The following is a 17,278-nucleotide window of genomic DNA, read 5'->3' as shown; positions in this document are numbered from 1 at the left end:
CATATTATTTTTTAAAGAAAAAAAGTAAAAAATTTTGGGCGGGAAAATTTTTATTGTGGATGCAACAAGTGTAATTAGGGGATAACTCTGGTGATTACTTTAGGGCGTGTTCGGTGCTAGCTTTTGAGTAGCTTTTAGGTATCTTTTAGTGGTTTGACCAAGTCAAATCACTACTTGACAAAAAATGTGGGTGTTTGGCAAAGTAGTGGTTAAGATAGCTTTTAGTGGTGGGGGTAGCTTTTATGAAAAGTTAGAAAAATTAGCTTTTGAAATTGGAGGTAGCTGTTGAAAATTTAGGGCGTGTTCGGCAAAATATAGCTGTGAAGGTAACTGTAAATTGTGTAGGTAGCTTTTAGCTGTAAACAAGTTGTAGCTGTGAATATAGATAATTTAGGTATGAGTGTTCGGTAAAGTAGCGGTCGACTAGCTGTTACATATAAAAATCAATAATTTATATTTAAAACTATATATTAAATTTTCAACAACTACCTCAAAAGCTACCTCTACTTTCAAAAGCTAATATTTCTAACTTTTCATAAAAGCTACCTCCACCACTAAAAGCTACCCGAACCACTACTTTGCCAAACACTCACATTTTTTGTTAAGTGGTGTTTTGACCAAGTCAAACCACTAAAAGCTACCCAAACGCTAGTGCCGAACACGCCCTTAATCTATAGTTTTAAAAATAAAATGTTGATTTTTATATGTAACAGCTAGTCAATCGCTACTTTACTGAACACTCACATGTAAATTATTTATCTTCACTGCTAACAACTTGTTGACATCTAGCAGCTACATACACAGCTCACAACTACCTCCACAGTTACAGCTACCTTCACAGCTATATTTTGTCGAACATGCCCTTAGTATATGATTCGTTCTTTGCCCGAGCAACGCTCGGATATTCATAGGAAAAAAAATTATATTTATATATTATTATAAGTTTATATTTGTTTATAGATTGTGTACATTTTTAATATTTCATTTATATAAATTTGTTGTTATTGTTCTATTATTTAGGTTGTATATATTTTTTATTTTTTTGGAAAAAGGTTGTATTTTTTTCATCAATTATCTTTTTATTTTCTAAGGAAAATAATAAAATAAATTAAAAAAATTTGGCGGGAAATTTTTTAAGGTAAACGTGACATGTGTAATTCTAGAATATTCTTGGTGATAACTTTAATATATAATATTGATAGATAGTATAGATAGATAGTAAGGGTCAATATAATAAACTTAAAAATTTTAAATTTTATGAAATAAGTTTTGAAAAGTTTAGATAAGATAATGGGTAATTAGTTCCAATAAGGTTTTTAAAAACCATAAATAAAATCTATTAACAATTACTAAAAACGGAAAATTGCTGACATCACCCTCTCCTCAAATTGTATACGTGTCACTCTCTCATAAAAAATTTTCCCGCCCAATGCACTTATGATGTCATAAATATTTTTGTTTTTTTTTTTTAGAAATTGATTGTTTTTATTTTTTTTATTTTAATCTTTGACAATGTCAATAAATAAATAAATAAATAATTTTTGTTTGTTTGGAATAAATTAAATTAAAGTTGAGCTAAAACATTTTTAGTAACTACGGTATTTTTTAAAAAAATTATTTTTAAGGTTTTACTGTTATTTGTGTGTGTAAACTAAGGATTGTGCAAACAACCTAGCTATGAAGTCATGTATTGTAATAATAATATGTATGTTGTTATACAAAAATGAACTAATGTTGTCGTTAAATGTTACCATTGTTACGCAATACTTCCAAGGTGTTTTTTTTATTACATGACTCCAATTTATTTAAGTTACGTGCATTTTTAATCTGTATTTCGAACTCTTAGATATATAAATTTGTATGCATATGGTTTGGTTAGATCAAATTAGCTTTCATTTTTTAAATTTTGTTACTTAGTAATTTATGATGAAAGATATGTTTTTTTATGATCTAATTTATAAATATGTAAGGGGAAATAATAAATAGAAACAATTTATTTCATTCTAATCATTTTTTTAATCCGTGCATCGCACATGTCTAATCTAGTTAGTTAATAATTGATGGCATAAATCCATTCATTCGATTGATAGCAAAAACCCACTCGCTGGAACCAATTTTGGTAATTTTTTCAAAAAAAAAAAAGTGAACAATTTGTTCTCATAAAGGCATTTCATGTGAAATATAAACATCGAATGAATGATAGCAAAACTAGTTTTAGGCCCGGGCGATGCCCCCGGTTATTTTTTGTATGTAAAAAAATTATAATAAATTAAAGTGAAATTTATTGGTGGTTTTATAATTTAAAAAAAATAATTTCTTTTTTTTGGTAAATATTATTAAACATTATCAAAATTCATTTAGAAATATGCAGTAACCTAACTTTTGTACTTCATATTAGTTTGTTTTATTTGTTAAAGGAATTTTTATCTATCATTAAAAATTTCTTCAAGGTAAACACATGTTGTGGTTTTGAAATTGCTATATATTTTTGTGTTACATATTTTAAATATATAAAACCTATATGAATTATGGATGGGTAAATGAAAGAATGAGATTATATTGATGATCGTTTTTAATATAACATGACCCTACATTATTTATTAAATCATGACGACACGTGGCAAAAATAATGACACATGGCACGATTACAATTCTTGCCATGACTTTTAATATATATAGAAGATCCGTCTAAGTACTTTTTTTTTTTTTGACAAAGGATACGAACTTCTTCTTCTTCCTTTTTTTTTTTTTTTTTAAACGGAGGGAAACTTGAATTTTACTTATTTAATCCTATCTTATCTTATGGCCTGTTCACATTTATTTAATTTCAGTTCAGTTCAGCTCAGCTCCAATCAGTTCAGTTCAATTCAGCTCCAATCAGTTCAATTCATTTCAGCTCAGCTCTAATTAGTTCAATTCAGTTCAACTCCCATCAGTTCAGTTCAGTTCAGTTTAGTTCAGTTCAACTCCTAATTTCCCTCTCTCATAAAATATTCATTTTAGCTCAGTTCAGTTCTGTTTAGTTCAGTTCAACTGCAATCTGTTTAGCTCAGTTCGGTTCATTAAATGTGAATAGGCCCTTATTATAACTTATTTTCTTGAACTATTTAGAGCTTACCAACCCTAATAAAAACTTGTGTGAAATAACTTTTCCTAAAATAAGTGAACATAAGATGAAAAGAACAAGGGCCTTAATTGATTACGGAGATTCATTAAATACTTCTCGTAACTAGTATAGCACCTGTGCGATGCACGGCTTACAAATCTTGATACTCATATTCATTTCACAAACTTTTAAAATAAAATGATTTAATGAGTAATTATGAATTTACTTATAAATATATCTTAATCATATATTTTTAACCCTCAAAATAATGATATACGAAGTACTACTTGAAAACAACCTTTTTTTTTATTCTTAAATTGTATGGAAAGATTTAAAAAATAATTCAACTCAATGAACTAATAATCAATACCCACATTAAGTCATATTTTTGCACTCATTTCTACTTGCGCCACTGGCCAACTCATTTTTAAATGGGAGATTTTTCCTGTGTGGTTGGTAACATTGTGTGGCCGGGTTACTCAAGTTACTCGGTTAGGGGTTATATTACTTGAGTTACTTCCTTACTTCTGACCGAGTAACACCTTAAATAACCCCTAACTGAGTAACTCGTAACCCCTGACCGAACCCCTCGAGTAAACCCCTAACTAAGTAACTCGAGTAATCCATGATCGAGTAACCCCTGACCGAATAACCCCTCGAGTAGCCCATGACCGAGTAACCCCTGACAGAATAACCCCTCGAGTAGCCCACCGAGTAACCCCTATCTGAACCCCTGAAGTAACCCATAACCGAGTAACCCCTAACCAAACCCCTTAAGCAACCCCTAAATTAAATCCTGATAGAGTAACTCAAGTATCCCATGACCGAGTAACCCCTTGAGTCACCCCCGAGTAACCCCAGCCCTCGAGTAGAACCTGATCGAGTACCCCTCAATTAACCCATGACCGAACCCCTCAAATAAACCCTGACCAAGTAACTCATGACTGAGTAATCCCTCGAGTAACTCTCGACCAAATAACCTCTTAAGTAACCCATGACCGAGTATTAACTAACCCCTGATCGAACCCCTCAAGTAACCCTTGACCAAGTAGCTCGAGTATTAATGTTTCCCTTTCATTTGGATGTATTGGATTCTATTCAAAACATGTGAATGAATGACATCGAGTACTCTTTCTTTATTTATGTGATCTAGGACTTATCTAGTGATCATGTAGATGGTGATCAATGTGTATTTTCCTTTTCATGTGAATGAGAGATTACTCATTCTTTTATTTAATGTTTGTACTTTTTTGTGATTGTGATTTTTTTTTACCTTGCAATGGTTGTGGCTGTTAGTATAGTTCATCCCAAGTCCCACATGGAAGAAATAAGGAAGAGATGACTTCCTTATAAGTAAATGCATACTCCAACAAATAGTATGAGGTTTTTTGGAAAGATGCCCAAAAACAAATCAATGCAGCTAGGTCCAAAGCGAACAATATCATACTAATGTGAAGTGGAGTGTGTATGCAACCCGTAAAGATGGGTGACCCGGGCTCAACAGTGACTTGTTAACGATCCTTGTGTTGTGCTGACAAATGAGTCAGTAATTTGGAATTCCATATTTAATATTTTTGTTGAATGTCTCAAATTTTGCTACTGAGGTGGACATAAGGAGGTATTGTTGCCTAAATATGAATATGAACATGACATCCTTGATTATGACTTATGAGAGCTAGCTGAAAGGATTGTTTTAAATACATTACATGTATGGTACGACTAAAGAGAAAATACGAAGTACAAATTTATCTCCGATAAACAACATATGAGTCCCACTATTGTTTATTTATTAACAAAATGACATACTAATTGGACAAAATTATCGATTTATTTACCATTTATAAACTAAGGCTTCCTCATGATTACGGAGTAAAACAACTTGGTACAATACTCTTTATTTCGTCAATTTTATCATTTCGCAAGGCATTTGCTCCACAGATCTTTAGTATAGAAATGCTCTCCCGTTAGTTATTTCTTTAATTGAAATGGTACAAACCAATAAATCTAATAATCTCCCTATCTCGTGGATAAATGCTATCCCTTTATATGTTGGGCCACAAGTCATTGATTTGGTACTTTGTTTAATGTAAGAGATCCCTCCACCTCCTCATTCTTTATCTAACATTATAATGCCAATTTCTACCAACTTAATATTAATGGTTTGGTTCTCATACTTCTCAATACGATAGCAGCATAAATCATCATCAAAGGTAGCAATGGGCAACTAGTTAAAGCACACATCTTCAATCTTAGCATTACAAGAGATTTTCATGGCATAAGCCACAATAAATGCATTTTTCTTGCACAAGATAAAGACCATCATAACCAATTGGTTGTTGGTGTAGTGGTGATTGGGACTACACTTGGTAGGGAGGACTCGTGTTCGATCCCCCGCAACAACAATCTGGAGGGGACTAGAACCTAACCACCCAAAACTGATCCCCGAATCCAGATTAGCCCAAAAGGGTGAATCGGATGGAACACCAAAAAAAAAAAAAAAAAAAAAAAAAAAAAAAAAAAAAAAAGGAAAGAAAAAGACCATCACAATTAAGGTGATAATCTCTTAGTTATCAACTTGATTAAACGCACTTCATTTCATGGAAAATTGATCACATGACATTTGCACCCTTTCTAATACTAGGGTATCCTATGCGCGCGATGCGTGCGAAAGAGTTAACTCTTGCATAGAAGTTGTATTAGCGCGTAGTTACACCTTTGATTTGGGTGGTAGAACTGGTAGTTTTAATACGTACTATTTGGTTTATGTGCAAGTTTGACAATGTTATTTCAAAATTATTATTAAATAATATATCATTTATTTGCATCCCTTTATATCTTAACCTAGTTTAGAACTCTTAATTGATTTGCGTAATTCAATAATACTTAACGTATTTTTCTTCAAACGAATTTTTTTGAGCTTGGTCATACGGAGTAATAACATGTGAAATGTTCGTTGTAGCTAAACTTAATAACGTAAGTTCAATGTTCTACGACCATCTAATATCTGTATCTATATCTATTACTAAAGCAATAACCACTTAGTTATATTTTTCCTCTTAAATTCTCTCCATATTTAATACATTTTTTTTTTCTATCATCAATGTCACTCAATTTTAGGATTTAAAAGTTATTTACCTCTTGGTAACATCTGCTCAAATATCATCATTTAATATGAATGTCATTTAAATTCCACATTGTTTATGTGCGTGCCATCAAATAATGTACAATTGAAAAGCTAATAAACCTTAACAATATTTGTAATTAAAGGACAACAAAATTATAAATAAGAAGAGCAACCACGAAGAAATAAAAATAAATCATCTCGTGGTAATAAACAAAGTATTCGTACATACAACTTTTTTCCTTTTTAAATAATAATAATAACATATGAAGTACAAAACATTATAATTATTTTATTTTTAAAAAAAAAAAGGCATTACAAGTTTTTGTTAAAAAAAAACTTTGTATTAATTGATGGTATGTTTAATGAAAAAAAACCAATTAAATATATTAATGAGAGTAAACATATTAATGAGGGTAAAAAAGTAAATATACATTTTTGTACACAATTTTTTTACATATTTTTGAGGGTATAGTTGGTAGCACACTATTTCTAAGAGTTATTTTCTACTTTTTATAAGGTAGGGAAGTTCAAAACTAAGGGTCTGTTCTCATACGTTGAAATTCAGTTCAGTTCAGTTCAGCTCCTAATTTCCTTCTCTTATAAAATATTCATTTTAGTTCAGTTCAGTTCAATTCAGTTCAGCTCAGTTCTGAGATCAGTCAATGAGAACAGGCCCTAAGGGTTTGTTCTGATTAACTGATGAACTTATTAGAACTGAACTGAATATTTTATGAAAAAAGAAAATTAAGAACTGAATTAAACTTATTGGAGTTGAATTGAACTAAACTGAAAATAAGCTAAAGAGAACAGACCCTTAGGGGGCGTTTGGTTCAAACAATAGTATGAGTTTGGAATGAGGAATGAAACCTGGGTGGTATGAGATTGGAACTTAATACTTGATTTCATGTGTTTGGTTTTTATCTAGGAATAATAGTTTTCCTTTTAATTTTAAACCTAAAGGTATGGGTATGAGCCATACCCACCGCCCCCCCTTGAGTTTTAAAAACCCATACCTTGGGGGTTTGAGGTATGGGTTTGAAAAATGAAATTTCAAGAAACAAACACAAGATATGAGTTTTGGTCATTCCAAACTCATATCTTATACCTAATATGCTTGAACCTAACACCCCCTTAGAGTTCTCAATATAGTGGCAACATAAATCATACTCTCTTCCAATGCCATCAAAATTCCACATGTTAAGGATTTTTCACTACACCATGTTATGTTTAAAATGTTCCCTTTGAGTGCTAAATTAGGAAGGGGGTGACGTATAATCCAAAAACTAATGTCCGGATTTCTAGGAATTTCCACTATACCGCTTTAGTTGTGTTTAAATCGTTTCCTTTGAGTACACAATTAGGAAGAATATTGTGTATCCTTTATGATCGATCACCCTTTTTTAATTTGCTACTAAGCATTGTTGTCTACGAGTAACACATTGCAACCTACATTAACTAAAAAAAAAAAATTTGTGCATTTTATCGAGTATGAGACAATTGGCCAAGCTTCTAAATTCGTAGCAAACCGCTTGGAGACTTCCCAATTATGCACCAAATCTAAGGGGCTTAAAAGATGTTAATCGTCCCCTCAGATATGTCAACAATATAATGGCAAAACCAGATCACACCGCCATTTTTAACTGAGCCAACAAATTACGTAGTAAGAGTATACTGCACTTCATGGTCTGAACCTGCAGCCAAAGATACTAACTCCATAAATATGTGCAAAAATAAGCTAGTAATAGCATAAAAGCTGCCAAAGATATTTTACAAATAAACTAAATAAGTGTTATTATACAGTGGCGGAACCAGGAATTTTAAACCGGGGGGACAATGGAAGACATCGCATGACGTGACAAAAATGTTAGGAAAAAAAATTGACACAAACATAATTAAATAGCTAAAGTTGAATACTTGACATGTAAATAGTTATTAAGTAGTCGGAAAAAATGATGATTTCCTTCGGCTATCATTCTTTCTAGTAGGAATTTTCGAAGATCAAGTTGTTTTCATGTTGTCTTAGATTAGTTTCAATTAAGTGAATCATTTGGCATGTCATGAATCAATTACTAATTTACCATATATAATTTTACAATCAAATCATCAAACAACTTAAATTAAATAACTAGTAAGTTAACAACTGAAAAACCTTTATATTCTAATAGAATAACATAATTTTATACTCAGTAATATCTAATTCAAGCAATGTGGGATTTAAATTTCAACATACACCTCAAGTAATAATCCAATATATACATACAAATTTTTATCATTCAAACAATTAGAAATTACTCCATATTATAACTGTAGAAAATATAGTATGAATTTTATATAGTAGTTAACTAACTAATGATTGCAAAAAAAAAAAAAAAAAAAAAAAAAAAAAAAAAAAAAAAAAAAAAAAAAAAATCTTAATATAAATACAAGTTAGAAAAAAAAATGATTAAAAAATGTTTTTTTTTTTTTTTTTGAAAAACCTGATTTTTTTTTTTTTTTTTTTTTTAAGTGGGGGGACAGCTGTCCCCCCTTGTACCCCCCTCCCTCCGCCACTGTTATTATACTCCATAGGAAAAAATACTAACTCCAGAGGCAGAACAACTACAAGCATTGCAAATCGGAAGCAACAAAGCGAAAGTAATGGTCATGGTCATTCACCAGAGAAGACTTATGTAGACAGTAGACACAATGCACCATGCTTACCAGTTACCAGCTTACCACGTCCACCTACACGTGCGCATATGCAATGCTTCCAACTTTACAGTGATTAGTCGGATTACATTGGCTACATACTCTGCACATTCTAAAGAAATGACTTTACACAAATCTACAATTAAAGCGCAATTGACAACAGATCTGAAATTGGTGAAGAGATGAAAAGCAATAGCCCAAAAAAATTTCAAATCTCCTGATAATTTGTACAGTTTGGTTGCAACGACGATGCCTTTCATGGCTTCATATAAAAAAATTCACAGTGATGCTAGAACACCTCATCTAAAACTACATACTCCACATTACTTGTAAACTAAAAGCCAAAATATGTGGATGGCATAAAAGATCACAGAAACACCACATTTAAAAAGGGTGTCACAAGCTCAGTTAAAGCCCCATCATCGCTCCATCCATGGATAGAATGACTAATTCACCAGAACCAGATATATACTATCGACCTACTATTATATAATGAGCTAGTTACAAAATGAACTAGAAATGAAACCAGAATTAAGACAAGCCCAATTAAGATCAGTAGCCACCAAAACTTCCCCTCCTATTGTTACTTCCATTCCAGTGATAAGATGATTGGCCATCCCCCTGTAACTTTGGGCCCTTGTTGTTGGCGACATAGTAATCAGGACCTTCTCTTTTACGGCAACCTGCATTTAACTGTCCTTGGCCTCGATGGATATTAATGGAATCTTTCGGCCCCCAATTATACTTGTCCCTGGGTTTCTGCCCCCACTGGTTGCTCCTACCATTTTGCATTCTATTACCCCGATAAGAGCTGTATTCTTGAGGTTTATTTCTATTTCTATCACTCCAATAGCTGGAATAGGGTACCTTTCCTGTCTCTGGATTCCAGCTCCTCGAACTTGCTCCCTGATCTTGCCATCCAGAGCTTTCTTTTCTCCATGAATTACCATTGGCACCCCAATTGTTAGACACATCAGGATGTTTATTTGGTTGGAAACCCGGGGGTTTATTCCATTCACCTCCCCAAGTATTATCTTTAACAGCTTCATTCCCCCGAGTGCAATGGCTTTCCCAAGGATCATTATCAGTATTCAATTTGCTTGTCTGACTAACAGAGCTATCCCACTGATTCCGACCAGTAGGTTCATCCTTGACAGCTCCATTATCATGTATTTGACGGCTCACTGAAGGATCATCGTCTTTATTCGCAGTGCTAGCGACATTACCAGAATTATCCCACTGGCCCCAGCCTGATCCTTTATTTTTCTCTGTGCAACTCTGTACATAAGCATGTTCACAATGATCATTGGCGTCAACAGGCCATCCACTATGTTCTTTTGACCTAGTAGCAGAAGGTAAGTAATATTTATCATCTGGATTGAAGTATGCTTTATCTGCCTCCCTAATTAAATCTGGTTCTATATAGGGGTTCCAATCTATTTCATCAATGTACATATCTGGATTAGGGAGTTCAGTTTCACATGAAAGGCCATTCATCTCTTCCCAAAAGCGTTTTTTGGCAGTATTAAAAGCCTCCTCACCAGCAGAATCATCCCAGCTAAGCACATTACTATTACTAAGGAGATTCATAAAGTTTTTCGTACTCAATACTTTCTTCCATGGCATCCGTCCCACCATATAGCAAAACTTTTTTTCCCACATCGGCACATTATCCTGCCAAACCTCTGACATATAGAAAGGTTAAGCAACATATACATGCAATATCCAAGATAATTTGAATAAATTTAACGAATATAATAAAAGTAATAACTTCATCCACCCTCTCACTCCCCCCCCCCCCCCCCCCAATATTTGCCTTGTTTTTCTATTCAGATGGAAGATTCCAGATGGGACAAATATAAACCGGAATGAGTAAGTAATATCTACAAAGAAACAACAATGGAAACATGCACATACATGCATAACCTAATGGGAAATATCTTGTCTGACTCCCCCCCCAACATTTTCCTTGTTTTTCTATTCAGATGGAAGATTCCAGATGAGACAAATATACACCCGAATGAGTAAGTAAAATCTACACAGAAACAACAACGGAAACATGCACATACATGCATAAGGTAACCTAATGGGAAATATCTTGTCTCACTGTCCTAAATCCCTCCTTAAGTTCGTAAAGTCTTTGACACAATCACTCTTGATCACTGAAAAAAAATTACAATCGAAATCACTGTGACTGTTGTGATGTCAAGGAAAAAAGCATCTTGCAGGTGTTATCATACAGTTTACGGCCACCACAGCATGAATTGAAAGAACAAAGGGTTCACATTCACATTGTACTTCAAGAGTTCCGGAATATTCTTTATAATTTTAGCCTAAATAAATTGTAATTTTTAAAAAATTATCTTGATATATTGTGTAGAGATAAAGGGTGTTCGAAATCTATAGTGATTTAGATATGGGTTAATCTTAGTACAAGAATTAAAATGTGTCATTGCAGAGCAATTTTAAAACCGAATTATAAGGAATAATTTGGTAAAACAACAGTCCATAACTCATGTCACAAATAATAAATTACACATAACTGAACAGCCAATACATAACAAAACAACCTTAACTTATTCTCATTTTAAGGTCTCAACAGACATAAGTAATGTTAATATAAGTTCAAGACCGGCACCCATATAAGCAGCAACTTAGGTTAAGGAAACACACAATTTAGATAAAAGCAAGTCAAAATATGGAAGTATAACACCCTTGCTTTTTTTTTTTTTTTTTTTTTTTTTTTTTTTTTTTTTTGAGTGATTAATTTTCTAGTCCAGTACATTAGCCTTTAAAAATATTAGCAAATCAAAGATCAGGAAACAGAAAATACACTGACAGGATGACCTCATCCGATATGCTTTCAAAGAAATTAATACCTTAATTCAGATTTATGCTATATATAAAATAATTAATATGATGTTCATTTAGAGGCGTACTTAATAAATTGATTACACATTAAAAATCAAGGCCAAAATATATCCGGAAACCTGATCGCAACATCAGTATAGAAGTATACAACTAATCAACATGATGAACAAGCACTATGATAAATGAACTAACTAAACGAAGGCAAAAAATCTAAATTGAACAAGATGTACCATTTAGGTATTTATCATCGGCTAAATCGGTTAATATCTAAAGGCTGATCTGAACTTTGGCACTATCATATGTGGGAGTATCAGCTCCAAGATTTCTCTGATGTTGTTGGACCATAAAACTAATTAATCTCTTACCCCGTTCTACCAATATAAAAAAAATTATAATATTGTATACATTGGATCCACAAATTCATAGTTTTCGAAAATCTTGTCTATACTCAACATCCGGATGAAAAAACTTCACCCCCCGGCTTAAACTCTCATTACTCCCTTTTTTTTTCTATCACAAGAACGCAACTCCTTAAATTCTTCACAAGAACGCAACTGCTCAACAACTAGAGTTTTGAATGTGAACAGAAAGTGATAGAAAACATACCGACTGGTTATCTATTAGGACAAGTTTAGCAAGTTAAATGAATGCCATCATTCAACCAACAAAAAAACATAGAAAACCGATGTCCAAGACAAAGCAAAATATGAGCAAACACAATCTTTCCATTTCTACACGTTCTCATAGAGCCAATTTTGAAATCACCAATAACAAATCAACCTACTTAAACACTATAGGACGCTGATTTAAGGGTTTATCACAACACTACACAAGTACACAAATCAATCCTGCCAATTCCAAGAAAATGTTGAAGTTATAATTGCCCAATGATAATCACCCTACATTTATACTTCGTATTTTTTTTCAACCAATCTCAAATAAATTACACAATGTTGGCAAATTCCTAAAATTCACATCCAATCACAGCTCATTTGAATCAATTTAAAAAATAACAATCATCCAATCCAATAGCATTCTACTTCATACCCCTACTAATATGATGTCACATTACATCCTTTACCCGTAATCGTCACACTCCATCCATCTCAAATTATTTGCCCCATTTTCCTCTTTCCAAATGTCCCAAATTATTTCCTTCGTTATATTTCCCCCCATAAAACCAATTATTAGCATAAAGATAGAAAATTTCAAACCAAATTCAAAAATTCAAAAAACCCAATAAACCCAGTTCAAAATTGGTCGTAAATCTCAAGAACAATTCAAGAAATCTTTCGAAAAAAAATCAAAAAAAGGAAGGAGAGAAAGATACCAGTTTCAGGGTCAGGGAAAGGTTCATCTCTGGGAGGAGACCATTGATAATCTTGATAATAACGGCGCCTTGGTCGAGCATAATAGCGTCGATCCCATTTACCCATTTCACCAAATAATTTCTAAAATCATGAAACTAAACAAAAACCCCTCTTTCAATTTAGGTTTTAAGAATTAAATTTAGGTTTTTAGCGTTTAATTATGAAAAGGAGAGAGAAAAGAAGAAGAAGAATGACGTGTTTGAATATACTGAAGAAGCAATTTATGTTTTTTTTTTAAGGGAAAGTACTAAAAAAGAAAAGAAAAGAACAAGATTTGGTTTGAGTTGGAAGTTGAGTATATGCAACTTTTGCCGTTTAGTTCACTGACCCAAAAAAGGGTTTAAAATCGAATCCTTTTTCATTCTTCTTCTTGTTCTATGCTTCCGACAAGGATGGGCTCTTTGGTATAAGCTCTAATTACTAGATTGGTGCTCTTTCGGTTTTGGTTTTTGTAAGTGCCTCGCTTTTTAAAATTGGGTTTAAGGGGCGAAAGTTATTTAGGTCTATTTAAAAATTTACTATCTTCGTTACATGGTTTTTGCAACTTTTACTATTTTTGTCCGCTAAATTATTATGTGCAATCAAAATTTTTTCTTTCCTTTTTTAGTAAAAAATACTAGTCAAATATCAATTTTACCCTCATTAAAAAAACTAAAACACAATTAATATAATCAGATTTAATTAATCACTAATTTCTCACCCAATCTAATTCATCAACTCTTCATCTTCAACTCAAGAAACTCAAAACCATCTACATTCATCTTCATCTTCATCTTCATCTTCATCTTCATTCACCTACATCATCATTCCCTCATATTTTCTCTCTCCTCTTTCAATATCATTATCTCTCTTTTTCTTTTTTAGATCTTCTTTCTCCCTCTATGGGGGGTTTCGTGAGAATGGTGGGTTGGATTTTCTGGCTTTTGTTTTTCGTGGGGGTGGGATTTTATGGGTTTTGATTGTCGTGGTTGGATTTTATGGGTTTTAATTGTCGTGGGTGGGATTTGATTTTTGTGGGTGGGTTTTGATTTTCTGGATTTTCTGGGTTTTGATTTTCGTGGTGGTTTTGTGGGGGTTGGTAATGGTGGTGGTTACCTCACTTACATGAGGGTTGGTAGTGGTGGTGGTTTCGTGGGGTTTGTAGTGGAGTTGGTTTCGTGGGCTGGTAGTGTTGGTGGTGAAGCCGACGTTGAAGGCGGCGGTGGTGTTGGTGAAGGCAGTGTTGGTGGTGTTAGACTGTTGACTGGTCTTGGTGGTGGCAGTGAGTGGTTGATTAATTATCCAAACATTCTCTCTCCACTTTAATCACATACCCCTAGAATACATTAATCACATTATCAAATTTTGCATCGTGAACAGTAAAGTCCCCCAAAGTTGCAGAAAACATTTAACGAAAATAGTATATCTAACCTGAATTGCATTACTATTTCGGAAGATTTTAGGGAAAATTGGTTCATAAAGAGATATGAATTTGTACTTAGCAATGAAATCAAGGTGGTGTGCGGCTGGGATTTGACATGGGGAGGCATTTCGGCTCCCCCAACTTCTAAGGCGACAAACTCGAACAAGCCTCCACTAAGTATCAAGTTATAAAGCAAGCTGGGAAGACGCCAAACAAAACTAACAACAATGTACGACCAACTTATATTTTATGGAGTAATGAGAATGTCATATCACCTAACGAAACCTAAAAATAAGTGACTCTCTGTAGACACCCAAATGTGTCTCCCCAAAACCAAACTTAGTGATGAATACCTTTCATGTCATTGATTATCGAACAAAGCGAAAGTGTTAAAAGTCTAGTGATGAGGATGTTTTTATTAAAATATCTCTTCTTTCTGTTTAAAAAATATTTCTTTTCTTACCCTATTTTAAGAAAACAACCAATCCAGTTTGGTTTGGTCCATGGCAAGGGTCCAATAATAGTGCAGTTGGGTCGGGTTCGTAAGGAACTTTCCAACGATATATTATAAGCCCGATTCCGATGAATAATGAGGAAGTTATGGCCAAATTACTGAACTGAGCCCGGTTTGATCTTTATATGAGGCCCAATGATCTAGAGGAGGGCCTATTATGGTTTATCATTCCTAACGCGATTAGGATTGATTATAGTTTTCTAGAATCTTCTAGAAGGTTCTTTTCATTCCTAATTTAATTAGTGTTGATAAATTGACTTTAATTGACTTTTAAGAGTTTTAATTAGAATAAAAGAAGTGTTTTTAAGGAAAATACAGTTTTACCCTCTCGTACACTTAAATTTTATCAAAATAAGAAAACGCGTGGAAAACTGATTCCAGCGTCTGGCGACAGGACCAGTGCTTGGCGCCACGTCTGGGGTCTGGCGACAGGTATGGCGTCTGGCGCCAGATCCTGTCGTTGGCGCTGCAGTCGTGTTTTATTCTTTTCGAAACTCTGATTCTTTTTTATCAAATCTGGCTGATTTTCATTATAACTAGCGTCCTTAGACCTCCGTTTTCAATCATCAACAACTATCAAATCTAATTCTTTCTCTCTCCAACTCTCATTAGAAATTCTTGATTTCTCTCTCTCTCTCTCTCTCTCTCTCTCTCTCTCTCTCTCTCTTTTCTTAACTAGTCTTTTGCATACAAAATTCCACATTCACAAGATCTAGACACACCTAGCCAAATTCGAAGTTGCCTTCGCCCAAGATGTGAAAGGTTTTAATTTCTGAGGGTTTGGTCCCAAATCTCTCTTTCAATTATTTAATTTAATTGTTTTGATTATTGTTTTCCTTGAAGTTACTAACGTGTGTATTTTGTTATTAGAAAGAGGTACGAGGCATCCAAGTAAGTGCTTTAATTGATTTATTGATATTATGATATATAAATCATGTCTAGGTTGTTATTATTATGATTCCTAGTATCATGTTAGGATGTTTGATGTTTTGAATGACGGCAATGATTCCTAGTATCATGTTTAGGGAAAAGGTTATAATATCAAATATGTTTATTATGATTCCTGCGATGCTTCCTATCTTTTCTTTTCCTAATAGCATATTAGTACCATGTTAGGGTTAAAGCTTTGATTTTTATTGTTTAGTGACATGCTAGAGTTTGTTATTAATCTTGTTAGTATCATGCCTAGGATCTTGCTATTATGCTTTAACATGATTATTTTTATGATTATTATTCTTATTCTTATTCTTATTCTTATTCTTATTCTTATTCTTATTCTTATTCTTATTCTTATTCTTATTCTTATTCTTATTCTTATTCTTATTCTTATTCTTATTCTTCTTATTATTATTATTATTATTATTATTATTATTATTATTATTATTATTATTATTATTATTATTATTATTATTATTATTATTATTATTATTATTATTATTATTATTATTATTATTATTATTATTATTATTATTATTATTATTATTATTATTATTATTATTATTATTATTATTATTATTATTATTATTATTATGTTGCTTGATATTTATTGTTATTGTTTGATCACACCTTTTATTGCATGTTTAAAGGGAATTTGTACTTGTAATCACGGTTAATAAGATATTTAATAATCTTGTTTAGGGTTAATTTGATTATAATTCAAGTGATCACAATAATAGTTTTATTTGTGCATTAATATTCAACCAACATAGATTAAACATGTTTAGGGTTAATCATATTGGTTGCATGTTAGTCAGAAAGCGCATATGAATACGATAAGAATAAAGTAGAGACATATTATTAGGGCAGGTTCAATCTCTTTTAGGTTGGATTTGTACCTTCATCCCCGAACTTCCAGTCTTGGTTCCAGACCTATTGGAGTTAACGATCTCCTAGATCGTTAAGGGGTGTAACCTTCACCCTGTGAACGTTTTACAAGTTCCTAAAACTTGTTGGCGACTCTTTTGCTCTAGCTTCCTTCCCTTTGGACGCCACCATGCTTAAGTGTATGATCACGGTGGGGTTCAAGTTTGGGGTAATGCTTGAAATATTCCCTACACTCTCGTAGAAAACTAACTCCCTTCAATAGTAAATAATAACCAAACCAACCAACTAGCAGGTTGATCTCGGGGATCTTATAGGTCGATATACTGGAGATTGAATACCATGGACGGCCTTACCAGCATTAAAGGTGTGCCGATTGTTG

General features: G+C 32.9%; 1 protein-coding gene across 1 annotated transcript; it reads right to left on the bottom strand.

Moving 5' to 3' along the window:
- Positions 1 to 9,101: 9,101 nt before the first annotated feature.
- Positions 9,102 to 13,588, bottom strand: LOC145555773 (uncharacterized). Its single transcript, XM_081617494.1, has 2 exons — positions 13,120 to 13,588; positions 9,102 to 10,603 (listed from the first exon to the last, which is right to left on the bottom strand). Exons 1-2 carry the CDS (start codon positions 13,223 to 13,225, stop codon positions 9,471 to 9,473), a joined length of 1,239 nt encoding a protein of 412 aa, XP_081473620.1. The 5' UTR covers positions 13,226 to 13,588; the 3' UTR covers positions 9,102 to 9,470.
- Positions 13,589 to 17,278: the final 3,690 nt, after the last annotated feature.

The sequence above is a fragment of the Chenopodium album genome, chromosome 8 (genome assembly GCF_948465745.1).
Source record: "Chenopodium album chromosome 8, dcCheAlbu1.1, whole genome shotgun sequence".
Lineage (NCBI taxonomy): Eukaryota > Viridiplantae > Streptophyta > Magnoliopsida > Caryophyllales > Amaranthaceae > Chenopodium > Chenopodium album.
This window is presented reverse-complemented; position numbering and strand designations above follow the sequence as displayed.

Excerpts from the sequence above, each read along its gene's own strand:
- LOC145555773 (XM_081617494.1), bottom strand. The coding sequence starts at position 13,225 with ATGGGTAAATGGGATCGACGCTATTATGCTCGACCAAGGCGCCGTTAT. Across the intron at positions 10,604-13,119 it reads TTTCCCTGACCCTGAAACTG|AGGTTTGGCAGGATAATGTG; the intron begins GTATCTTTCTCT and ends TCTATATGTCAG.